Below are 25,884 nucleotides of genomic sequence, written 5' to 3' on the forward strand. Positions count from 1 at the left end.
TCAGCAAGGCCTTTTGAGTGAGTTTGCTTTCCCTTTTCTTTCCCATCTCTTCAAGCGAGCACGGGGTACCACCAGTTTGACTCATAGTGACTCTTTTGATTCAGTGTTCAGTGAATCACAACATCCAAACACAATGCAACGTTTGAACACGCTCAAACGATTCGATTCAATTCAACAGCAGTTCATTTTCCTTTTAAACAACATCACGGCATCACACAAACAAGCAGCAAAGTGCAGACTTCCTACAGACACCAAAGTAAGTCGCGCGACCTCGCGCATCCGATTTGCATTCCAAACAACTTTAACATGCACCAATGCCAACCAGATTCCTCATCCACACATATATCCACAGATAAACTTATCTGTCCTATGAAAACGAACACATGACGTGGCCCATTTGGTTTGCAATCGCATCACTTACTTGGCGTCTTCCTGATTCGTCTGTGCGCTGATTTTGCGAGCGATGATTTTCCTTTTAAGATGCCGTTTTTTGTTGACAAAATATTGCGACTTCCTGATGCCTCCTATAAGTCGCTCGAGAGGCAGTGAGGGTCCTTTATATTTGTGACGCGCTGGTGGCTTTAGACAGAGACACTGAGCCCAAGATGTGGAAAACTTTATATAACTTGAAGCATGAAAAAACAATACAGCAATTTGTGTCTTTGAATACCTTGTATGGTGCCGATTATTGCGTTGGTGTGATGATTGTTGCGTGTGCCGTTGTGATACAGTTTTGCGTTGCTTGGTTTGCGCTGCTGTTTGCGTTGCTGTTTGCGTGGCTGTTTTGCGTGGCTGTTTTGCGGTCAACAAAAAATACGGCTACCCCACTCTCCTTCTCTCCTCATCACCTGTGTGATTGTGCACGCGCTTTATGTTCGAGCAGGTGCCAATTATGCCCACGTGACCAAAACATAAAACGTCACTGTGAAACCCAAACCAATCAGTATCAAATAAACATTATAATTAAATGAAAAGTAATATGGCTCCTATAACTGGGATTACTGATGGCTCTGCGCTGCAGGTCGCACACCGATGTGCAATCATAAAAAAAGGCCTTTGAGGGCCTCTTAATTTCCCACCATACACACCATTATCACCACACATGACCAAAGGCTGGGGGCAAATGATTTTCTGGACACACAATAGCTCAAACTAGATAATGGATTGGCAATATTTTTTTGCAATGAAGTTAAAATAGGTATTGATTTAAGATACAAGATTCAGGATTTTTTGTGTAACATAGACAGTTATATAGATAATAGATAACTAACAATGAAATGTGAGTCAGGTCAGGTCATATACTGTGCAGTTATTTTAAAAGTTGATTAGTCTTGTAACTATTACTGATTTTCAAGGTAAACCACTGTAAATTTTCACATGGTTATTGCAGTTATGATTTCAATCGTTCATCGAGATTGTGAATGATTTTCGTGATTTTGAAAACTAATGGCAAATCCAGTAACATTGCAATTAGCTGTTATGTAAATGCTAATTTATATAGACAGTTAAGCATTATAGACAGTTAACCCCCAGGGGTAAAAGAAAACACAAACACATACAAACATGCTGCGTAGGTATTATTGTAGCCCAACTTGTGCTGTTTACAGTGTTATCACACTTTAGCCATTAATACGTTTTTAAGATACTAAAAATAACACAAATTTCAGTGCATGTCAAAACTTCTCCATGGCCCTAAAACACCCTTAGACCCCTGGGGGTTCAAGTTTGTTGTATTATTTTCATTTAAAGCGTGTGCTGCACATTATTGAGAATACTGAGCTAAAGCTTACCTTCCCAAAATTTAATCGCAGATAAAATTGCTATAACAGTCATTAGATATTTTAGGTAAATCATATACAGCAGTTTTTGGCAAACAATACCTTGAATTAGAAAATCAGATGGTTCTGTTACAACACAAATAAAACATGCTTGGAATAACACAAACAAAATAAGCAAATCCAATATTCACAGATTCTTTTTCATGTTATTTGTGACAAAATTTCATAAAGTTGCAAATTTTATTTGTTATTTGATCATTTTCAGATACAAAATTTGGTGGAATGCCTCAAGTGTATCAGACTTTTAAGAATTCTTAGACCATTTAAGTCCACTTGAACAAAACATTTATTATATTAATAACAATGATAAATTTGGTGGTGAAAAAATCGTGATGAGAAATTTTCATATCGTTGCATCTCTAAAGTACACTTACAGGTCACTTTATTAGGTACACCTTACAAGTACCGGGTTGTACTTTTCCTTCAGAACTGCCTTAATCCTTAGTGGCATAGATTCAACAAGGTACTGGAAATATTCCTCAGAGATTTTGACATGGTCAGCAACAATACTCAGGTAGGCTTTGGCGTTGACACGATGCTCAATTGGTACTAATGGGCCCAAAGTGTGCCAAGATAATATCCCCCACACCATTACACCACCACCAGCCTGAACCGTTCATACAAGTCAGGATGGATCCATTTATATTGTTGACTCTGACACTATGTTGAAATTTTGACCCTACCTTCTGAATGTCGCAGCAGAAATCGAGACTCATCAGACCAGGCATCTTCTATAGTCCAATTTTGGTGAGCTTGTGCAAATTGTAGCCTCAGTATCATGCTCGGTTTGATCTTCTGCTGCTGTAGCCCATTCACCTCAAAGTTTGACATGTTGTATGCTCTTCTGCATACCTCGGTTGTAAAGAGTGGTTATTTGAGTTACTTTTGCCTCTCTTTCAGCTTGAACCATCAGAAGAGACATCTGGCATCAACAATGCATTTGCGCCCACAGAACTGCCGCTCACTGGATATTTTCTCTTTTTTGCTCCATTCTCTGTAAACCCTAGAGATGGTTGTGCATGGAGATCCCAGTAAATAATTAGTTTCTGAAATATTCAGACCAGCCCATCTAGCACCAACAACCATGCCACGTTCAAAGTCACTTAAACCATCTTTCTATCCCATTCCAATGCTTAGTTTGCACTACAGCAGATTGTCTGACTATGTCTACATGCCTAAATGCATCGAGTTGCTGCCATGTGATTGGCTGATTAGAAATTTCCGTTAATGATTAGTTGGACAGGTGTACCTAATAAAGTGGCCAGTGAGTATATTAAAACTGAATTAAATGAACAATAAGATCATGGATTGTTACAAAATAAATTTAGGTACATCATAAGCCTCAAATTTTAGCCTACATTCAGCCTAAATCATCAGTCTGGGAAACATCAAGGCAGTTTCTTGGTCAAAAAGGATCATTTTACCAGATGGGTCATTTGTTTTGGTTGAACTCTGGTGGTTGTTTGGGCTCCGTCTATTGTTTTTGTAAAGAAACACTTCCTGTGACATGCTGGGCTGCTGACCTATATTCACCGGGATGTCCTATGTGTTCTGCAGGCCCAGTGCATTGCCCTGTCAGATACAACTACTTCGGTCTCAAACAAATGAGTCGTTCTGTCCCCCCTGTTTAACTCCTCCACTCTTTCCTTTCTGTTTCTACAAATTAACGCCTCTGACTCTTGTGTTCGGTGACCGATTCTCTCGCTAGAAGCTCATTAGCAGGCTAGTCAACACAATGGATCCTGGCTCGAAACGTCACGCTGTGTTCTCCGCTCTCCCCACGGTCTCGCTGGGTCCCAGTCTTGACCTTTTATTTGTTTTAATTGAATTCATCTGTCTGCTTTTAGATTTTGTTTTGTGTGCGTGTGTGTGTGTGAGGTTTGTGCTAGGAAAATTGCAGAGCTAAACAAACAGCAGGGCTTTTCAGTTTACTCAGCTCTGTGTTATTGACTGGATAAAATATCTTGCTGTTTTCGTTCCACATGTTTCAAATCTCAGTTTTTTTTTTATGATAGTCGTCTGTTTGTCCTGTGTGTTGGGTCAAACAAAAGTTGCATTTACATTTCGACGCAATGCGACCTTGTCACTCACGGCGCATCTCTTTTTTCACAAGCCAAAACCAACATCCTGCTCAGGACGGCCTGTTTCCTGGGTCACTCAGATATCACATGCTGTCTTTGTGACTTGATCCAGTTTTATGCGGTTCTTGAGACGGCACTTTAGATGATCAACACACAGTGATAAAAGAGGTGTAATTTAAGTCATGCACCTCTTAACTGGAAAATAATACAGACCGGGTATGTTATAAATATGGGGCAGCAGCATTTTTTTGTTGGGAAAATAGTTAAAGTGATACCATAATGTACCGCAGAGCTGCTGGTGGTCACAAGTAAGTGCACTGAAAATGGATGGAATGAGGTTTAGGAAGAGGATAATGGTGAAAATTAATTCTCGTTTTCCTTTAGATTGAAGTTTCTGATGTTATACGACACGCTACTGCAACCACACTGTGACAGAAGAACAGTTCGGTGACATTGAACAGGAGCTGAAATGTCATTTTAGAAATGTTTTTAAAGTGGAATTTTAGTTACTTTAAGTAATTCAATTTGTTGGTTTATTAATTGGTCATTTGAATTATTTACCCCTTGTGCTGCCATGTTATGTGGTGGTCAGAAAGGGCATTTATGATACCATATTATACTTATACAATAGTTATAATGCATTTATGAGGTGTTTACAATCTTAGAGCATAGACCTGAAACAAACATTTCAAACTTTAATCTTTGTAAATCTTAAAAATACTTAAAATACTTTTGGTGTGTTTTTGAAGACATTATTATATTGCTTAAATTGGAAAAAAATAAATAAAAATGCTAAGTTGTAATGTTAAAAAAATATTATAAAAAAGTATGCAAAAATAAATCAAATGATTAGTGCTGTGCAACGATTAGTTTTTTTTAAAAATCACGATTAATTGTTACACACAAAAATTAAGCACTCCTTTAGTTTTACTTGCCCCTTTCTTTGTTTTGTTAGACTTTTTTCTTTCTGCAGCTAATGTAGCTTGTATTTTTCTCCTTTTTGGATCTCTTTTATTGATCTCCTGATTGTGGTTGTATATTTTTATTAATGAATAATAATAAAAAGAATTGGACTTTTATTTTTAAAGTTTATAAGTGTATAAATAACAACAACAACAACAACAAAATGATTTCCATAAAATGTTAGCAGTTAAAATATTTTAAATCTCAACTTAAATGGTGTAATCAAATAAAATTTACAACCAAAGATACACTGCAAAAAGTGCTTTTCTTACTTAGATTTTTATCTTGTTTCTAGTCCAAATATCTAAAAATTCCTAAATCAAGAAGAATTTTTTAGACAAGCAAAACATATTGTCTTGTTTTGAGAAATAATATGCCAATATTAAGTGAGTTTTTCCTTAAAACAAGCTAAATAATCTGCCAATGGGGTAAGCAAAATAAACTTACGTCAAAAGAAAAATCAAGATTAATTTGTTTACCCCATTGGCAGATTATTTAGCTTGTTTTAAGGAAAAACTCACTTAATATTGGCATATTATTTCTCAAAACAAGACAATATGTTTTGCTTGTCTATAAAATGCGTCTTGATATAAGAAATTTTAGATATTTAGACTAGAAACAAGATAAAAATCTAAGCAAGAAAAGCATTTTTTGCAGTGTATTTGCCACTGCCAGGACATAAAAATGTTTCCTAATTTGTCATAAAAGTTAAGTTCTACCAGAAAGACTTTTTAGGAGGCAGATAATTGTTGTGAATTGTTTGGATAAATGTAAATTCATAACTGTCCTTTCATAAAGTCTTTTGGCGTAAACCCCGTCTATGTTGCAGAACTGTGATGTGCAGTTTGTTAAGATGGGCTTATATGTAGTGCGCTTGGTTGTTATAGGCTGACGAGATAATTTTTATGAATGATGTGACGTATCAGTCTTCTTGGCAGAACTATTGCTAAAGCTTTTATTTATGCTCAGATTTTAGATTATTATCAGATTTCAGAGGCTTGATCATAACATTATAACAGTTGCAACAACATCAAGTTAGCATTTATAAATGTATTTTTAACAGGCAAAAACAAAAACCTTTCATTTTATCAGGAAACAACATAAACAGTTGATTCTATAGCAGCTGTCACTGTTATGAGCAAGGATGCCTAAAGTTTTTCGTATTAAGGGCCAAAATCCAAATATTATTAAGAGCCGTGGTCCGAAAATAAACATACCAAAGTATATTATATTAAAGATGGCATATGTAATTTTCTAATACATTTCATAATATTTATACATAAATAGAAAGCATTATTTTGAATCATATTAACTAATGCAGCATAACTTTAATCTTAACGGATTGCATTAAAACAATCACAATTTATAACAGCATAGTTCAGTGCTGAATACACTAGACTCACCAAGATTTCTGCGTTGTCTTCTATCTGCCGGGTGACAGTATGTAGGCTACATTTTAAACTAAGTATGATTCATTTGATCCATTTAAATTGAAACACTTAATTTCAGTTAAAGCTTTTTGTAGCAAATAAATAAAACAAACCAATTAAAAGTTACATATAAAACTTAACAAAAAATGACAATCTCTGAACCATCCCCATCATTCTCCCTATCTTCTCACATGGTATCGTGGGCCAAATCAAAGGTTACCACGGGCCCTAGTTTGGGCATCTCTGGTTAAGAATGAAGTAAAATGTTTTAAAACAACAACAACTAAGTTTTGGTTTCCAAGGGACTTTAACCTATGAAGTACATATTTTTTTGTGGATTTCCTTTGGATTAAGAGCCAGTGAACAACAGAGTTCCAAAATATTAAAAAGTAAAAAAACAGCTGCACAAACATGGAATAAAATATTTGTGGGAATTTATTAATGAATGTGTTAATGCTGTAACAACGTGTTAATTTGCCCAGCATTAATATTTATATTATATATTTTTCTAATTTTGTATATGTAATTAATATTTTCTTTGACACTTCTTTTTTTTGTATTTTCTGTTTAAACATTTTGAAATAATTTTCTTTATTTTGCATAAAAAAACATTGAAAAAACTTCAAACCATTTTGATAATTCAAAAAAAGTGATGATAAGGACTAAACAGCATGCTTAACTGCATTTTTTTTAATTGAATTATAGATTTTTTTTTTATCTGTAAAATGTATGCAATATTTACCTAATCAAATTCCGAAATGGAATCCATCTAAAAGCCAGGTGATTATGGTTTTTTTCCCCCCCGATTCATGTAGAGTCTGATGGCCAGTGGGAAATGGCAGAGGAAAATGAGAATGAAAGAGATGAAAAGGAGAGGAAAAGACTGGTCATTGTTTGAGGGCTTCATTCTCTGTGCACTCTCCTCTCTCCGGGCCGAGGCTGATGTTGGCAGCACAATAGCAGGGCGACCTGGCAGCTGATAGGGGTGGAAAAAAGAAGCAGAATGGAGATGTGTTTGTGGGAAAGATTTGTATGCCAATGAGCTTGAGCCCGGACTGACTGAAAGTCTCCCTCTCTTTCTCTCTCTCACTTTCTTAGTCACTCACACACATTTCTTTTTCAGCTTCCTCTCCTTCTTTCCCTCCTGTGGCCAATTTGGTGTCGAGGGACTTGAAGATGCTGTCATTCAAAAATCTTGTCTTTTAAAGCTTTGTGTGGCCATGACTCCGAGCTTTGTCCTCCTGTGTGATTGTCAGTGTGTGTGTGTGTGTGTGTGTGTGTGTGTTCAGTTCTACTTCTCTCCTGTCTGCAGTTTTGTGTGTGTGTCGGGGCTTGTCTGTTTTTTTTTTTTTTTTTTTTTGCAGTGCTCCAGATAAATACTAAGGAACTTTTGCAGGACAAACAGGCATGACTCTTTTGAGTTTTACTATATTTTTATGCAGTATTTTCAAGGGTAGGGAAACACGGTTAGCACTGTCACCAAGAAGGTCGCTGGTTTGAGTCCCAGCCGAGTCAGTTGGCATTTCTGTGTGGAGTTTGCATGTTCTCATATTCGTGTGGATTTCCGTTGGGTGCTCCGGTTTCCCCCAAGTCCAGAGACATGTGCTATAGGTGAATTGAATAAACTAAATTGACCATAGTGTATATGTGTGTGAATTTGAGAGTATATGGGAGTTTTTCAGTAATGGGTTGCAGCTGACAGGGTATCCACTGTGTAAAACGTATGCTGGGTAAGATGGCAGTTCATTCCACTGTGGTGACTGATAAATAAAGGGACTAAGCTGAAGGAAAATTAATGAATGAACCGTTTTCAAGGGTAGACTACGGTGGCCGGGAAGTGCAAAACAACATTACTAAGTGTGAAACACTTTTACAAAGCTCGAGAGAAATTTACATTTTAAAAAACATTTTTACTTATCATCAGACACAATTACATAGGAAACACAATTTTACCAAGCACAAAACAAATTTACATTTTAGAAAAAAAAATAACAAGACGCAAAACACTTTTACAAATCCCGAAATAAATTTACAATTACAGATTCCCTACGGAGAGGGCATGTACCACACACCGGAAGTGACGTGAATGTAACACACACACTGAAAAATATCAATAATATCCCACTCGTGGTGACTTTGAAGTGTCTGATAGAAATGTCTAAACCAGGGGTGCACAAACTTTTTCTTATGAAGGACCAAAAAACAAACTTGATTGAAGGATATGGGCTGAAGGTAAATATATCAAGCTGTATTACAAAGTTTCCACGAATAATTTCCTCGTTAATTAAAAAAATAAATAAATAGAAAACTTCACTTTAAGCATATTAACCCATCCATTATATATTTTTACTGTTTATAATGAACCTATTATAATGAAAACATAAGAATTCCATTTATAGAATAATGTAGTTTAATGCCGAATACACTAGTCAAGCTCCACCTGCCTTCATCTACATTTAATTGAAACATTTAATTCAAGAATGTTTTTCGTAGCCTAAAAATAAAACTAACAAATGTAACACTACATTAAATTAGAATTGACAGTGTGTATTAAAACCATTAACTCCAACCCTTCTCAAAACTCTCCCTCTCTTCTCTGATGGCCCGATCAAAGGTTACAATGGGCCATCTTTGGCCCGCGGGCCCTAGTTTGTGCATCTCTGGTCAAAACTAATGTGGTACAAGCAGGTAATGTCAGTTGCATTACCTAATCTACAGTTGCAAAATGATTAGCCCCTGTGAGATTTGACTTATTTTTCTATTTAATTTGTCCAGATATTCTTTAAAATGATTTACTCTTTGCCATGATGACTGAATTATACTTTATTAGTTATTTTGTAAGATGTTAGTATTCAGCTTAAAGTGCAATTTAAAGGCGTAATTAGGTTAACTAGGCAAGTTAGGTTAATTAATTAAACACATTTTTAGACAACAGTGTTTTGTTTTGTGGCAAAATATAATTAAGAAAACTATTCTTACAGGGGCTAATAATGTGTAATATGATGTGCAATATAATTCAAAAAAGAGTGTTTACATGACGTGTAGAGCAAAAGAACACAGAGATGTGATTTTTTTTCCAAATTTTTATTTGTCAGGGCAAGTTTTAGATGTTTGTAAAACTGGTAAATATTAAGGGAATGTTATTACTGAAGATATAAGTGATGATAATGATATGTACAGGGAACATCAAATGTTATGCCCAATTAAAATAGCTGGTGAGAGTTTTATTTGTGTTTGGAGCAGGTTTAGGTAAACCTCTTTAGAACTTATTGCAGTTCTTTATACACAGCTCGTCTGTAGTAAAATTTTAAAAAGTAAGAGTCTCCATAAGCCACAGAATGCATACAATGATTGTATGAGGATTCTTCTTAAAAATCATAGATGTTCTAGTGCAAGTGAATAATTTTGTAAGGTAAGACTTCGATCATTTTTAGCGTTAATAAATTTGATCTATAAGTTTATGTAGCGATTGGAGAAGTCTCAGAATAGCATTTTGATGTTGTTGATAAACACTATACAGTAAGCTTACTAAGGTGTGTTTTCAGTTACCTTTGATTAAATATTGGCATAATTGTCTTTTTTAATGCATATTGTGTGATTTGTATTGTTTTGTCTGTCTTTTTGTACTATTTGACCTAGTGTCTGTAACCTAAAAATGATTTTAAAAAGAATAAAAATGCTTTTATTCAAGCCAAACTAAAAAAAATACTTTCCTTCAACCTATGTCTTCATTTTTTTTTTCCATAAGAAAAAAAAAAAATAGGACATACTGCAAAAAAAGTCCTTGCTCTGTTAAATATCACTTCAGAAAAATATTTGAAAAATAATAAAAGACTTATAAGAGGGTTCAATAATTTTGCCTTTAACCGTATACGAGTAATTCCAGCATTATTGATGTGACATTTGCAGTAAAAACTCAAAACATAAATTCCATTGAAGGTCTATGTTAACATTACTTTGAAATATCTGTTTATATTTTTCAAAAAAACTAACCACAGAGTTATGGATTCAGAAAATTATTAATCTGTAAACGTTTTATATTTTAAATGCGGAAATGAAATGTGCGTTATGGATGTGACCAAAAAGTCACAAAAGTGAGTTTACAGTATACAACTTATTTTGTAAAAATTCTGTGATTTAAACTGCACAACCCAAAATAAACAATGCTTATCAAAAGGATAAGAGTTGTCTCTCTATAGAACAAAAATGATTGATTTTATTTAACATTTTTGCATTTATGAAGAAAACCAGATGTCAACATGATGTCATATTGCTGTTGTACCCCAATGCCGTGGGGATGTTTGATTTTGTTTGAAAATGAAAATCAGGTTGACGTCAAAACCCAACGTCAGGCCGACATCAATGTCCAACCTAAAATCAACCTAATATCAATGTCTAATCATGTTACACCTTGACATTGTATAAATGTTACCACTATGACATCTATCAGACATTGGATTTTGGTCACTTTCCAATACAACCTAAAATCAACCAAATATCAACGTAATTTAATGTCATTATTACAGTAGATGTCACAATAACATTCTTAGATGCTGGCTAGACATTGAATTTTGGTCACCTGACGTCACAACCTAAATCTAACCTAATATTATCGTCTTCTGAAAGCTTGGTTATGGTTATGTGACATCTCTCCATTATGGATGTGATAGATGTGAAATTGGCACTTGACAACATATTGTACAATAAATGTAGAAATAGTTTTGCATTTTTTTTTTTTATTTGTGAAAACTTTCATGGAACTTGCATTTGCATGGAATTGCTCATATTGTTCTTAACAAAACTTCCTAAAGCTTTCATTTAGTTCTAGTAATTTCTGTTTAAATTAAGATGAAATAATCTTGTTGTACATGTACTTTAATTAATCATTTAATTATTTGTAAAGATTTTGTAGTTAACATTTTATTTAAATTGACAAACAATATAAGTTAAATGATTTTAGACAACTTTAATAGCCATAAACAGGAATCAAAACAACAATATATGATCTATAAGTGTTAAAAAGTGTTCGAAAAATAAACCGCGGCATTCTTCAATAAAATATTGAATACATACCTTCAATCCAATGCAAATATATTCACAGATATATCAATCATCTGTCTAGCATGCTTTTATATACTTCATTCCAAGCCAGCTGCGAGTTTGGAAGAGGAGACGGTCCCTTCCATATGTTTTCTTGATGACTTTGGCTCATTAGGGATGCAGGCCATGATGCTGTATCTGCTCGCAGGTACACAGACTTGGCCTCGGCAGTGATTATGTGCTCACTAATGTCCCATTGGCTGCTGAGTGACCCAGCGTGGAGAGAGCTGACCGACTCCAAACATTCCTTAATATCTTACTGGAGAGAAAGTCTTCAGTTTCCCCCTTTTGCTGCACCCCTGTACCTCTATGGCCCCTGCCACTGAGAGCGGAACGAAAGGCCCTAAGAGCCATTGACAGCCTTTTTCAGATGGAGAAATGTAATAGAGAGGATGAAAGTGGTGTGTGTGTGTGTGTTGGGGGGGTGGGGGGTGGGGGTGTTAGTTTCAGGCTAAATTTGCGCCAGTGCGTTTTTATTTTTTAAAAAGCACAACATTTATGATGGTTTTGACTGATATTGACACTGCTTCATAGTTTTTTTGAGCCTTAAAAAAAAGATTTTTGGAGACACTGCAGAGCGGTTTTAATATAAAAAAAATGTGAGGTTGAGTTTTAGAATACATGGATCATGGAAACTATTGAAAATAAACTTGGCTAAACAAATTTGCTCCTTGATTGATTGGCTCTTTTATATCATTGTGTATCCTTTTCTAATTGGTCAAACCCTGGTCACATGATGCGTTTTGTTTCAATTTTGTGGGGCAAACTCAAGTTCAAAGAAGCCAGTATGAAAGAAACCACATCTTGAATGTTTTCTTGACTTTCCAATGCCACAATGCCTTTCTTTGTGAGCATAAACTAATAAAAGTAAACCCATTACAGTTTAAATGGTGTCTTACTCTTATCCATGAGACCCAAAATGATGATTTTAATGTTGTTTTAGCAGTCGAATGACAAATCGTTTGAGCATCTTGCATGCACATAATAGATCATACCCTTGTTTCAGGCAAATACACATATAAACATAGAAAATGTTACATTGCACAGTTTAAATGGTGTACAGGCTGTGCCCGTTGCATTGAGCTGACAAATAATACTGTTTTATGCAAATACAGAAACATAAGTGGAGTACAAAGGTGTGTTTCCATGAAAAAATATTTACAGTGTAGCATTTGTTTAGCCTTAATACAATTTGTTAGTAATTGATACATGCATATCTATGTTGTTTCCGATGAGTGACATTACCCAGCTGGCACACAACATCATAAGACGTTAATATTAGATTACATTTAGGTCATGATGTCAGGTGACCAAAATTCAATGTCTAGCCAGCGTCTAAGGACAACGTTAGTTTGACAGCCAATAACAATGTCAAATTACATTGATATTTGGATGATTTTAGGTTGTGTTGGAAAGTGGCCAAAATCCAACATCTGATAGATGTCATAGTGATAACGTCTACACAAGGTGTAACATGGTTAGACGTCGATATTTGGTTGATTTGAGGTTGATTTTAGGTTGAATGCTGGATTTTAGGTTGAACATTAACGTTGGCCTGATGTTGGGTTCTGACGTCATTATCATTTAGTTTGTTTTATTAATTGTAGGTCTGTGAATACATATTTTCTATATTTTGTATTTTTCTATTTTATTACTGTCACGGTCATTAAATTGAGTGCCCACCAGACACACTAGAGAAGACTCTACACATCACATTTTCCACTGACCCAAACTACATTTCCCATTATGTCCTGCAGTTATACACCAGTTTCAGGCTTCATCTCTAATTTACAGACACACAGCTGAAGCTTGTCATGACTGATTACATAGATTATATCTTCACCACTCACACATTTATCCAGTGCTGATTCTTGTCATATGCAGTAAGCATTACGAAGTGTTTTTACTGTGTTGTCTTGCCATGTTTTGATAGTGGTGGGCAAAGTGAAGCTTCATGAAACACTGAAACAGTTAAAGCAAATGTGTTGAATCTTCTAAATGTTTTGAAATCCGTGTCTAAAGCGACACCTAGTGGTAAGTTTTTTATGTATTGCTCTGGAACAGCTTTAGCAAAGAAACAGTTACACAAATTGAAGAATTATACCTCACATTGTAGAATGAAGATTTCAAGTGATTTAGTGGAGCGGTGAGACTTCCTGACTAGCCAGCTTGATCTCACGAGGAAACATTTTACAATTTGTCAGTTTAGTGGCTAATTTGTGTAAATTGTATGTATTAGATCGCACAAATTCATACGAATTAGCCACTAAATCAAATAGTTGCAAATTGCTGTGAGATTGTGTTGGACTAGCATACAGATATAAGGGTTCGAATCCAGGGTGATGCAGCTATAGATGTTACTTTTAAAATGCTCTGTTCTTGTAACGTGTTTTGTTGTAATATTGGTCTGACATCCCATTAAACACTTTGTGAATAAATATGTCTTGTTTTGGTCATAAAAAAATAACATTTTTAAAATACACCAAGACACAATCTCTGAGCATTTGTGCAAGTCGGGATTCAAACTCATGACATTTGCATCACACTTCACTAGGTTCACTAGGCTACATGCGATAGAGGGTTTTCCTGACACTGTCAATCAAACGCAGATTCGCTAGGTCTTGAAACGCTTCTGAAATATTCGATGCTTTGAATTGCTTTAGTCACGTGACCTGGGTGCTTCTTATCATTTTAGTCACGTGGCCTGGGTGTTTCGGATCATGCTTCGGTGCAGTGTTTCAAAACACTTGCACTTCGGGATCTCGACGCTGTGTCAAAACGTCAGTTTCACGTCGTCCATCACTATGTTTTGACTGCTTGTTTGTTTTTTCACCTGACTCGACCTTTTCGTCTGTTACTATGACTACTCTCTTGAATTACCTTTTTGCTACTGTTCGCTCCTGTACTAACCTTGCCTGCCTGATTACTCTTAACTAAAACTGAATCCAAATTCCAAACTTGAATTGTGATCATTTCAAAAGAGGGCAGGGCTACAAATGCATATACATAAGATTAATGCCAGATTCCAAACAGGACTCCCATTATCTATGTGAAAAACAGAAAATGTCAAAAGAAGTGAAGGCAGTCTATTTAGAAAACTGTGTTTATTTGCCATCCTAAAACTACCCAGCAGGTACAGAGTTAAAACTCGTACCTGAGCGGCTGCTTCTCACTCAGGGCTGTCTATGCTAATGGGGGAGAGATCGTCCCTAAAAGGAAGGGCTTTGTACAAAAGGAAAAGGGAATCCATATCAATTTAAAAGTATGTTTATTATTTTTTGCTTTATTTAGTAACTCAGGGTGGCACATTGGCTCAGTGCTAGCACTGTCGCCTCACAGCAAGAAGGTCGCTTATTTGTGTCCTGGCTGGGCCAGTTGGTATTTCTGTGTGGATTATGTATGTGAATGGTGTATGTGTGTGAATGAGAGAGTGTATAGGTGTTCCCCAGTACTAGGTAGCGACTGGAAGGCCATCCACTGCATAAAACATATGCTTGAATAGTTGCCGGTTCATTCCGCTGTGGCGACGCCTGATAAATAAGGGACTAAGCCGAAGGATATGAATAAATGAATGAATTTAGTAACTTCTGACATGTTTTAATCATGCAGTGTGGATGGAGATCTTTTCAGAAACCTGGTGGAAATGCCTGTATGAACGAGAATAATTTTCTCCCTGTTAAAATGGAGATGCATTAGTGTGAACACAGCTTTAATGTGTTCTGTAGGTAGGCTGTTACGATCCATCTTTTAATCTTCATATCGATTTCAGTTGGCACTCTATGTATTCACACCTGCGACAAAGCGTGTGTTTTTTGGCTGCCGCCTTCATTGTGAAGTCGGGTGGATCTGCCCAAGGTATTGGAAGGGCTGGCGGGGCGTTTGATTGCTGGCAGGTAGATTAAAGCCGCTCTTCCGCCGGGATTAGAAAGGGAAAGGGGATGGAAGTGGAGATCACAGCCAGAGGAACACTGAGCTCTCCACACTCAAAGCGTCCGTAATCACCCCTGGCCTGAACTCAAGCACTTCAACAGCAGGAGCGAGGGAGAGAGAGAGGATCATGGAGTGTGGATAAAGAGAGAGAAGGAGAAAAAAGAGAGGACATGTTTGGTGTTGGTCTCAATTTCTGGAGGTGTTAGGTTATTGCTCATGAGCAAAATGGATATTTCTGAAGCCATTGCTACAGTTGCAGAATTTTCATTTAATAATAATTAGAATTAAAAATAAATGAATAAATAAAAACATAAGCAAATATATATATATTTTTTATCTTCTTTTGATTCTGTTTTAATTTCTACGTCTTAGTTTTTTTATGAGAAATATTAGTTTTAAGTATTTTTTGTAACTCTGTCTGTCTTGAAATGTTCCATTGAAAATGCATTAAAAGTTGTAATATAGTGAAATAGTATTACAATAGAATTTTTACCATCATTTATTCAAGTCTTTATTGTCATGATTGTAAAATCATTCTAAAATTGTTGCTTAATTTTTAAGACCTAAAGAAAAAAAAAGAAAAACTTAATGCTGTGTGTTCGTGTGATGGTACATTGTTATCAGTTTAGAACTTTTGAAAAGCTTAAAAAAATTAAGGAGTCAAATGTGCTATAGACAAACTGAGACACATTTTCTAATGGACAACACTGAGACTATATGAGATTTTTTTATGGTCAAATCTTGTGCTATTATGTCCTGTTTTTGGTTTGTCTAGTATAATTTAAGTTCATTTTTTTAAGTATACCTAAGTAATTAAGAAGTATGGCTATGTAAGTATGCTTTATATAGTAAGGTATAAAATACCTCAGCATTATAGCCCAGCCTTGTGCTGTTCGAGTGCTTCTGGAATCTAAACACTTACAATGGGGCATTCGTTTGCTATTTGTTAAAGGAAGGATCAGAAAAGACTATTGATGTAAGTGACTTTGTCAGAGCTCTACAGGAACTTTATCAGTACATGGATCAGTGAATCATAGATCAGTTTCTTCCATTTCTCAAGTGTAAGTAAGTGCGATTAAAACGTTTGCCTCCTTGTTTTCTCTAGCTTGCAAATTATGTATTTAATTGTGTTGTTTTACTTGTAACCCCTTGTAATGTATCTAGTTAACTCTTTATATTCTCATATCGTGTCTAATGCCACGCTGAAAATGCGAAGAGTAACGCTTTGTTTACGAATTTAAATATGTTTGTGAGCTCAAGTTATTGTGAAATTACGAGAGTTTCCGGGATAAATAACAAAATGAGTGGGTGGCTGGTGATGAGTCTAAAATACGGAAGACTCCGGCGAAAAACAGGAGTTTTGGCTGGTATGCTCACGCATACACTATGCACTCTGACTACTTCAATATTGTTGATATGCCATGCTGGGCATTTCACTCTGTCTCGCGCAACAAACTGTTGACCAATCGCAACAGGCTTTGCACTAAGGAGGGGTTTGGGAACAAATCATACGGGAGTCGATGGGATAATTAGCTAAAAATAAATGCATACTGTAAGACAATAAAAGTGTTTTTTGACCCTGCGTGCATATCAGCCTGTTGATGGAGATCTTTAAAATCAAAATATGACCCTTTTTAATGTATAAAATGGGCTCTTTAAGGCTCTTCTGCCACTATTACACAGATATACTTAAGTGGAATTTTAAGTATATTTCTGAGGAGTACCTATATTTCAGAAAAGTACTTAAAAAGTAGACTGAATGTGAAGTTGACTGTGAAAAAAAATGCAGTAAATCTTTGCAGTGTCTCAGTCCTCTTTTTTTGGTGTACACTAAGGTTCAGATTGCAGTATTTACGTTCAAATGAGCTGCTTTAACAGAGCAGTTGCACCAGAGATTATCTTAATCAAGCCAAACCTGCCAAGTGTGAACCCTTACTTAAATTTAGGTTATTTCAGAAAGTGTCAAATATCCTATTATATCCCAATGCTGATCACATCAAAATGGCTAAATATCAGCCCATTTGTTACATGATAAGAAACATTTTTCTCTCCCCATGCTTCATGCAGACATTTGCTAATGCAAGGGACTAAAAGTGCAACAGATCAATGGATTATGATAAAAGTGTCGTATTTAATGATTTATCACAATAAAATCCTGAAGTGGACTCTAGCTTGTCTCTGGGGCGTCCTGTTCCAGTAACACGGTCCCATTGTCTCTCTGCTTTTTTTTTGCGCATGTAAAATGCTGCCCGCCGATGATAATCGATACCCGAGCATGTTTGTTGGAAACCAAAACCCTATGAGAAGCTCATGCAGTCTGCGGCATTAGACAACAGAGGCGGTCATGGGAAAAATAATTCACATTGTGCTGAGGGAAAACTGTATTTCAGCAGCAAATATGAAGCCTCTACTTGAAGGATGGGGTAAAACTCCTCATGGTATATTATCAGACAGTGATAACTGGAAGTGTGAGATCAGGCGTTGTGTAATTTGTTATAAGTGCGAGATGAGGCGAGATATGAATCTCACTGTAAAGTGTTTTGCTGGAATTGATCTGATATTGAGTCGTTGATGTCGGGTTTTGTTGGATGATGAATTTGAGCTGGGCCGAGACACAAATGGCCAAGTTTTTCAGCTGAGAGAAATCAAGTTCAAGTCTAGTTAGAGTTACAGATGCGGGCAGATTCACTTCTTTAGGGACAGAAAAACAAAACAAGAAGAAGAGTGAAAATGTGTATAAGCAGTGTAATATCTTTCTATCTCTCTGTTAGGGGTGTAACGGTTCACAAAAATCACGGTTCGGTTTGATACGACACAGTGGTGTCATGGTTCGGTATGTTTCTTCAATACAGCAAAGAAAAGAAAAAAGCCAGAGGATTTCTTCTATTGTATTTTTTGTGTGTGTGTATTCAAACTAACATCCTAAAAAAAGTATGATCTTTTTTTTTCTTTACTTCAAACAGTGACAGATCTATACCTTTGGGGTTTCTGCTTAACAACAAATAAAACAAATCATTCTTTATACTTAAAACCAAAAAGCTTCCTATAAATAATAAATGTAATATTGTAGTAGTTAAACAAGAACAATTTAGTTTTTATATGGAACTCAGTTTCAATCAATTTTTAAGCATTTGTTTTATTTTCAGAAAGATGAGTGTTCACCTTTTCTTTAGACAGCACAGATCTGCCTGATTTGACTGTCACCTGCCTTTTTAGTGGATCTAAAAGCATGAATTATCTGACTGAAATAAGCTTATGAAGGAATAATTTAATGGGCCTCTATTACGTTTAACATTTTCTTAAAACCGAAAATTTTCACTACCGATTAAGGTCTAACGGGGCTTAAAATAAACCTTTTTTCTTGGTAGCACCGGTGCTCCTAACTTCAAAACTTTAGGCGCACCAAACAAAATTTAGTCACACCCTTACTATCCATCCATTATCCATCCATCCATCCATCCATCCATCCATCCATCCATCCATCCATCCATCCATCCATCCATCCATCCATGCATCCATCCATCTATCCATCTATCCATCTATCTATCTATCTATCCATCCATCCATCCATCCATCCATCCATCCACAGTATTTATAATCAATATATGTAAAATCAATATATTTATTTATTTATTTATCTGTCCATTGTTTCCCATTCACCCATCCATCCATCCATCCATCCATCCATCCATCCATCCATCCATCCATCCATCCATCCATCCATCCACAGTATATATATATATATATATATATATATATATATATATATATATATATATATATATATATATATATATATATATATATTAATCTATGTCCATTGTTTCCTATTCGTCTGTTCGTCCATCCATTCATTCATCCACAGTATTTATAATCAATATATTTGTCCATCCATCCATCCAAAAATGAAATGTAAATGGTTTTATTGGAAAGCTCTTTAGACACAAAGTTGTGTTTGTGATTCCTCAGAGCAGAAGTGTGATGTGTTCAGTTAAATAAAGTCTTCTGTTACACCCCCGCAGGCTTTATCAGCAGCTCTTTGAATAACCGATATACAGTAACACTCCTCCACCTGCTTTTTCCACATCGCTGCCAGCTTTCTCCGTCCTCTGCTATTTGCCGATTGTTTGTTCTGCTATAACACACCCAGATTAGTGGTTCTCATCAACCCGGTGGTTGCATTGTGGCAGCTTCCACCCTCCATTAGACTGTGTGTTATTAAATACTTCAGTAATCAGTAGTTAGAACAGAACAGAGACTATACAGAGAGGCCCTTTATCCATCGTGTGTGGTTTTAAAGAGTGACCTTTTCTGTAGAGAAAGAGAGCAAATGGCTCCAGCAAACACTCTGACACACTTTCGCTGCTAGTTTATTTATTTACAAATGTCACCGTCACCGGGGCGTAATGTGTTGCATCAGGCGTGGAGCTCTTTGGAAAAGCGCTTTTCATCAATCCAGAGGTTTTAGATGGAGACAGGAGAGAGGAGAGATTACTCTTTTGGAGAGAATTGATGAATAAGCTGCTGTAATATGTTAATGTCTTTTTTAAAAACAGTATTTTTGTTGTGTTTATATATTAATCATATTAGAGTATAACAACTTAGTTAACTGAAATCTAAATTAATGTTTTCCACCTCTTTTTGGTCTCAACTAAAGCCGTTTTGTTGTTCTACGTTAAGCATTTTTATGCAATTGACCTTTTTTATCATAGGCTAATCACTATGTAATATGGGCTAGTGACATTCACAGCTCTCTGTCACCTCACTATTTGGACATTTTATGTTGTGTGCAGTTTGTGAGGTAGAGAAGATCCCTTGCACCACTTAAGGATTACAGTCAGCCTGAGGAAAAATATTTATGAAACATGACTCCATTAATCTTACACCAACACTGGACTGTCACTGTAAATCAAACACACTTCCCACTCCCTTCCACACTCAAAGGAAAAAAATATTGCGGTGGTTCTACACTCATTCAATGCCTTATTATTTTCTTAAAGCAATTTGTGTTATAATTTCTTCTTCTGAGAACATGAATGGTAAACAGGGTTATTAAATCACTTATATGCCAATGACTTGCATGGTTGTTAATGCCATGCTATCACGCAGGATATCTTGTATTGACTGTAGTTGTACTTCTTTCATTTAGGAAATAAAACTAATTTTTGGTTACATAATTTTGATAAATGTAATTACGTTTTTAAAAAATCAATAATGAAATTAAGTAATAATGTTGTACTTAATAACTTTGATATCTATTATTGTATAGGAAGTACAAAATATTTAATTTGCATAATAATTTGGATTTACTGGATTTATCAGACTTCAGTTTGAGTAAAATGTTTTTTTTTTCTTTAAAGGTTTGCTCCATTTTTTACATTTTTAAAAAATATAAACAGGAAACATTTTTGTTGTTATATGAAAATATATAATTATTTAAATTATATAAATGATTAGATCAGACCCCCTTGTTTTTTTTGCGATTTCGCGATTGCAAAATCAACAAAAAGTGTTAAATTTTCTTAAAAATTCCTAATTAAATGCAAATTTAATTAACCTCATAAAATATTAAATTTAAAACCATATACTCAAATAACATTTATTTTAGTTTGCAATTTATTGTTTTACATGACTTATAGAGGTTGCATACACAGTGCACATGATTTATTTGAGTGTCTTTCTTGGAAAAAGTTCCTCATATATATATATATATATATATATATATATATATATATATATATATATATATATATATATATATATATATATATATATATATATATATATATATATATATATATATATATATATAAAAGACAAAATGTTATTAAACTGTATGCTTTAGTTCAAAACTACTGTAAAACATAAGCTTATGTTTTCTCATACATAATACAAATTACAAATCTAAATTATATAAATCCAAAAAATCTCAAGTGTTCTCTTAATTGTTTCATAGATATACACACTGTAGTTTAACATTAAGTCTATGTTGTTTTATAAAGTTTATTTTATGACCTCAAATGTCCAGAGCTGAGCTTAAAATATAAGTTAAATAAAATAAATAAATCAACAGTTAACAGGTTATCATTAAATGACCTTCAGATTATTTTATTGTGAGAATAAAAGGGAAAAGTTTGTATTAACATAATGTTTTAACCAATATATTTTTGTCCGTATATCTGTCCATTGTTTCTTGTCTGTCCATCAATCCATGTACACATTAACCCCTCCATCGGTCCATCCATAGTATTTATAATCAATGTATTTGTCCATCTATCTGTCTATTGTTTCCCATCCATCCATCCATCCATCCATCCACGCACTGTAGTTTTGATATAATTCTATGTTGTTTTGTAAATATGTTATGACCATAAATGGTATGAGGTTCATACCATTAAGTTAAAGAAAACAAATAAATCAACAGTTAACATGTTATGGTTTAATGACCTACAGGTTCCATAAGTTTTTTTTTTGTATTTATGTTTAGTTACTTTACATACATCCTCAATCTTAACAGGAAAGAGGACAAAAAAATCTGTAAATGCCAAGATCAGTTCGCCTAAAATGTAGACAATAGCAAAAAAAAAAAAAAAAAAAAACTCTATGTGCGAGATTTTAAAGAAACTAGCATAATAAATTAAGTAGCTAGTCCATAGATGGTTTGTTGACCCATTCTCCTCAACATTCATATTCTCCTGAAATTAAAATAAAGCCATCAATACGATGATCAAGAGCAAACCTTGTTTTGCTGGTGATGCCACGCAAGACATGAATGTGTTTTTATTGATATAACTGATTTACAAAACAGTATTACTCTCCTAATTGGTTCCCAGCCTTGGGTGTTGTTGTTAGATGAACGAGGGCATTGTAGGAATGATTTAAACCCTAGGGTTATACTCTCGTCCCCCAGGCTAAAGACCTGATTATCTGCAACTGCTCTGTGATTTACTTGCCAAATATGCAATCTCATCTAAACCAGCTTGTTTTGCTCACAATATGTCACGAGGTTGAGTGAACTTTATCAAATCATTACTTCTTCTTCTTTTTTCCCTCTCCCCATGTGCTCTTTCTCGACATCTAGTTACATTGCTGGACACAATGTCTGCTCTGGGAGACCTTGGTTGGGAGGCCTATCCTGCTGAAGGGGTGAGTAAAACAACCAATCAAACCCAAGACACAAACACACAAGCCCACACAAACCCAATCAATCAATTCTGACTTCTGCAACCAGCCAAAATTATGGAACATTTTGTCTCGGAGCTTGTTGAAAATGATTTGAACCATGCGTGGACATTTTTTAAGTCAAAATAATGTGCTCCACTTTTGAACTCTTCTTGCACATTTTTCTCTGCAAGCAATCATCTGTAATTATGTCGTCGCGTCTCGAATGTGTTGAAATTGCATATGGTTAAACGTGACCTGTACATGTATATTCATAAGAGCAAATATTGAGTACATTGGGAAACACAGGCTTTAAGCACGTTCTCAAGTTTTCACAAAATTAAGTCACTTTTTTATGTGTGCGTTGTTGGATGTGGATTCAGATGTAAAGTCTAGTTTGGCATGTTCCATGTGGGAGTGAACTGAAGTCAATTGTTTTGGGGTTAAAATACTGAATATTGTAAGTCAAACTGATAAAGTAATTTTCTTCCTGATGCTAGCTTGTGTATATTGCATACTTGTCCATTGAACTTTAATGTGACCAAACATGAAAGATTGCTGTTGATTTCAGCTGATTTGAATGTTATCATTCGATTGAATGGGCATTATCAATGGTTATCAGCAGGGCCAGACGGAATCTGCGGACGTTTTTTGCTATTTCCGTGGAGAATTTGGGTAAGAATCTGCGGATTTCTGCGGAATTATTTTGGGAGTATCCAGCGGAGTATCATAACTAAAACCTTAATATATTACAGAAAAAGTAATAAATTACTGAATAAAAACTTAATAAATTCAGATTTACAGATTTACTCAAGTAAATAAACAGAAATCAGAAATCAGAAAGCAGAAATCTACGGAATTCTGTGGAAAATCTGCGGAATTCTGTGCGCGCAGATTCCTTGTGGGCCTACTTATCAGCTGATAGATATGGGCCAGTTGGGGCCTTCTGCGCCTTCTAGTAGGCTTATCATTCATCCACATTGCTAATCGGCTGTAGATAACACATTAATGATTAAACACATTAATTAATTAATGGCAATTATTTATAGTATTTATTAAGTTCCCCAATAATTGTATTTTAATAACGTCTACCCCTACCCCAACCATCACAGTATTGTAAAAACAGATCTGGATTTGGAGTCTTCTCTATTAGTATAGCTGATTAACCACGAGAATTATATATATATATATACCTCTACCTCTACCCCAACCCTAAACCCAAAACCCAACTGTCACAGTAATGTAAAAACAGATTTGGATCTGGAGTCTTCTCTATTACTATAGCTGTTTAATCATGTGGATGGATGATTACAGCCTTCTGAACCGCATCACAGAAGGCCCCTACTGGCCCATATCTATCAGCTGATAACCACTGATAAGCCAATTCATTCATTCATTCATTCATTTTCTTGTCGGCTTAGTCCCTTTATTAATCCGGGGTCGCCACAGTGGAATGAACCGCTAACTTATCCAGCAAGTTTTACGCAGCGGAAGCCCTTCCAGCCGCAACCCAACTCTGAGAAACATCCACACACACATTCACAAACACACTCATACACTACGAACAATTTAGCCTACCCAATTCACCTGTAACGCATATCTTTGGACTGTGGGGGAAACCGGAGCACCAGGAGGAAACCCACTCGAACGCAGGGAGAACATGCAAACTCCACACAGAAACGCCAACTGAGCCAAGGTTCGAACCAGCGACCCAGTGACCTTCTTGTTGTGAGGCGACAGCACTACCTACTGCGCCTATGCACCTATGTAAACATGTAATTGTAAAAGAAGACAGTCCTGGGCTGTTTCTCAATATGCGTTCTTTAGCGATTTTGTGTAAAGTAATTATCAACCGCCAAAGTTCAGTTCCAAAACTCAAGACCGCAAAAAAAGAAAATGCGTAAAAGTTTCAGGATGTGTTCTTGATATTGAGGATGCATCAAGTTAGGAGAAATAGCTTATTTATCTCAAGAGTTTCCCTAAGTGACTTAGTGAAAGTAAACATTACCATGAAAATCTTTATAAAGGCATAAACACATTAAGGGTGTTTATTTGCTAAAATTCATATTAAAATCTGTTTTAATTGTATTATGCTATATATATATATATATATATATATATATATATATATATATATATATATATATATATATATATACACACACACACACACACACACACACACACACACACACACACACAGTGTTTCCTCTAGGATTTTTTCCAGCTGTGGTGACAGGCCTTTTTTTTAAACAAGAACTACCTGTGACGTTATTTCAAATGACAAATGCCGTGAGTGCAGTAGTAGAAGTCGAGATCGCATTTATGTAATAGCCTACAGCATGCGGATCTCTTTGCTTACGCGCCGATTTCCTCTACTCGTGCACAAAACTTCTTGCACGTCCTTCTTGTGCTCTTAAATAAATGCTGCTGAAGTGCGATTTAGTGCGTTTATGTAACGAGTATTTCTTCATGTCTTCTTATATATATATATATGTAGGGATTTTGTACATGTTTTATATATAGAAATAGGGGGAAAAATACAATAAATCTTCATAGGTATGCTGTAATGATTAAGTAATTTTTTGTTAAAAATACATCAGGAAGATAACAACCTTTCATTACCAGGGCCGGATTAACATTTATTTACACTATGACGCGGAAAATGCCTCTTTGCGTTATGCTTTCTCTCGTCGATAATGTAAAGTTTTCCTTTAGGTTTACTGCTGTTCAAAAACAGTGATGCCAGTGCCAGAATAATGAATAGCCCTGTTTTAGTCACCCATAAGGGTGACCAGATGTCCCATTTTTCCCAGGACAGTTCCTCATTTTGGCACTACCGCGAGAACTGTCCAGTCAAAGGTAGGCTAACAAAGCTTGTCGTAGAACAAAAAATAAAATTCAAGCAGTCTTCATCCTTAATTAATTTGTACATGCAGTTACAGAAGCTGGGATAGGCAGAATCATATTGAATAGACTCATAACTGAAGCAGTGAAGCAGCCTCGGTCGGCAGTTACAGTCCATGTCGCGTGGCCCGTACAATCCTTACATCACACAATATAACCAAGACAGTGTGCGAACAAAACAAATAGCCTACACAAGCAGTTATCAAAATGTCTATTATTGCGAAGTATGTATTTCAAGTAAATACCCACGGTTATGCTTTACAATAAGTCTAGCTGAACTAGTAAGAAAGCAAACTCTTTTTATGAAAGTTTACTTTGCCCCTTTTATGAAAACGACAGAAATAATATGGAGCGATATATATATATATATATATATATATATATATATATATATATATATATATATATATATATATATATATATATATATATATATATATATATGGATTTGCTATAGCCCCAAGACCCAATGTG

General features: G+C 35.3%; 1 protein-coding gene across 8 annotated transcripts in view; it reads left to right on the forward strand.

Moving 5' to 3' along the window:
• epha4b (eph receptor A4b) overlaps positions 1-25,884 on the forward strand; it is a 248,000-nt gene that overhangs the window by 44,634 nt on the left and 177,482 nt on the right. For all 8 annotated transcript variants that reach the window (XM_073920825.1, XM_073920799.1, XM_073920805.1 and 5 more), the window contains 1 exon segment: positions 22,424-22,488. In XM_073920825.1, the coding sequence (XP_073776926.1) occupies positions 22,424-22,488 (65 nt within the window).

The sequence above is a fragment of the Danio rerio genome, chromosome 2 (genome assembly GCF_049306965.1).
Source record: "Danio rerio strain Tuebingen ecotype United States chromosome 2, GRCz12tu, whole genome shotgun sequence".
Lineage (NCBI taxonomy): Eukaryota > Metazoa > Chordata > Actinopteri > Cypriniformes > Danionidae > Danio > Danio rerio.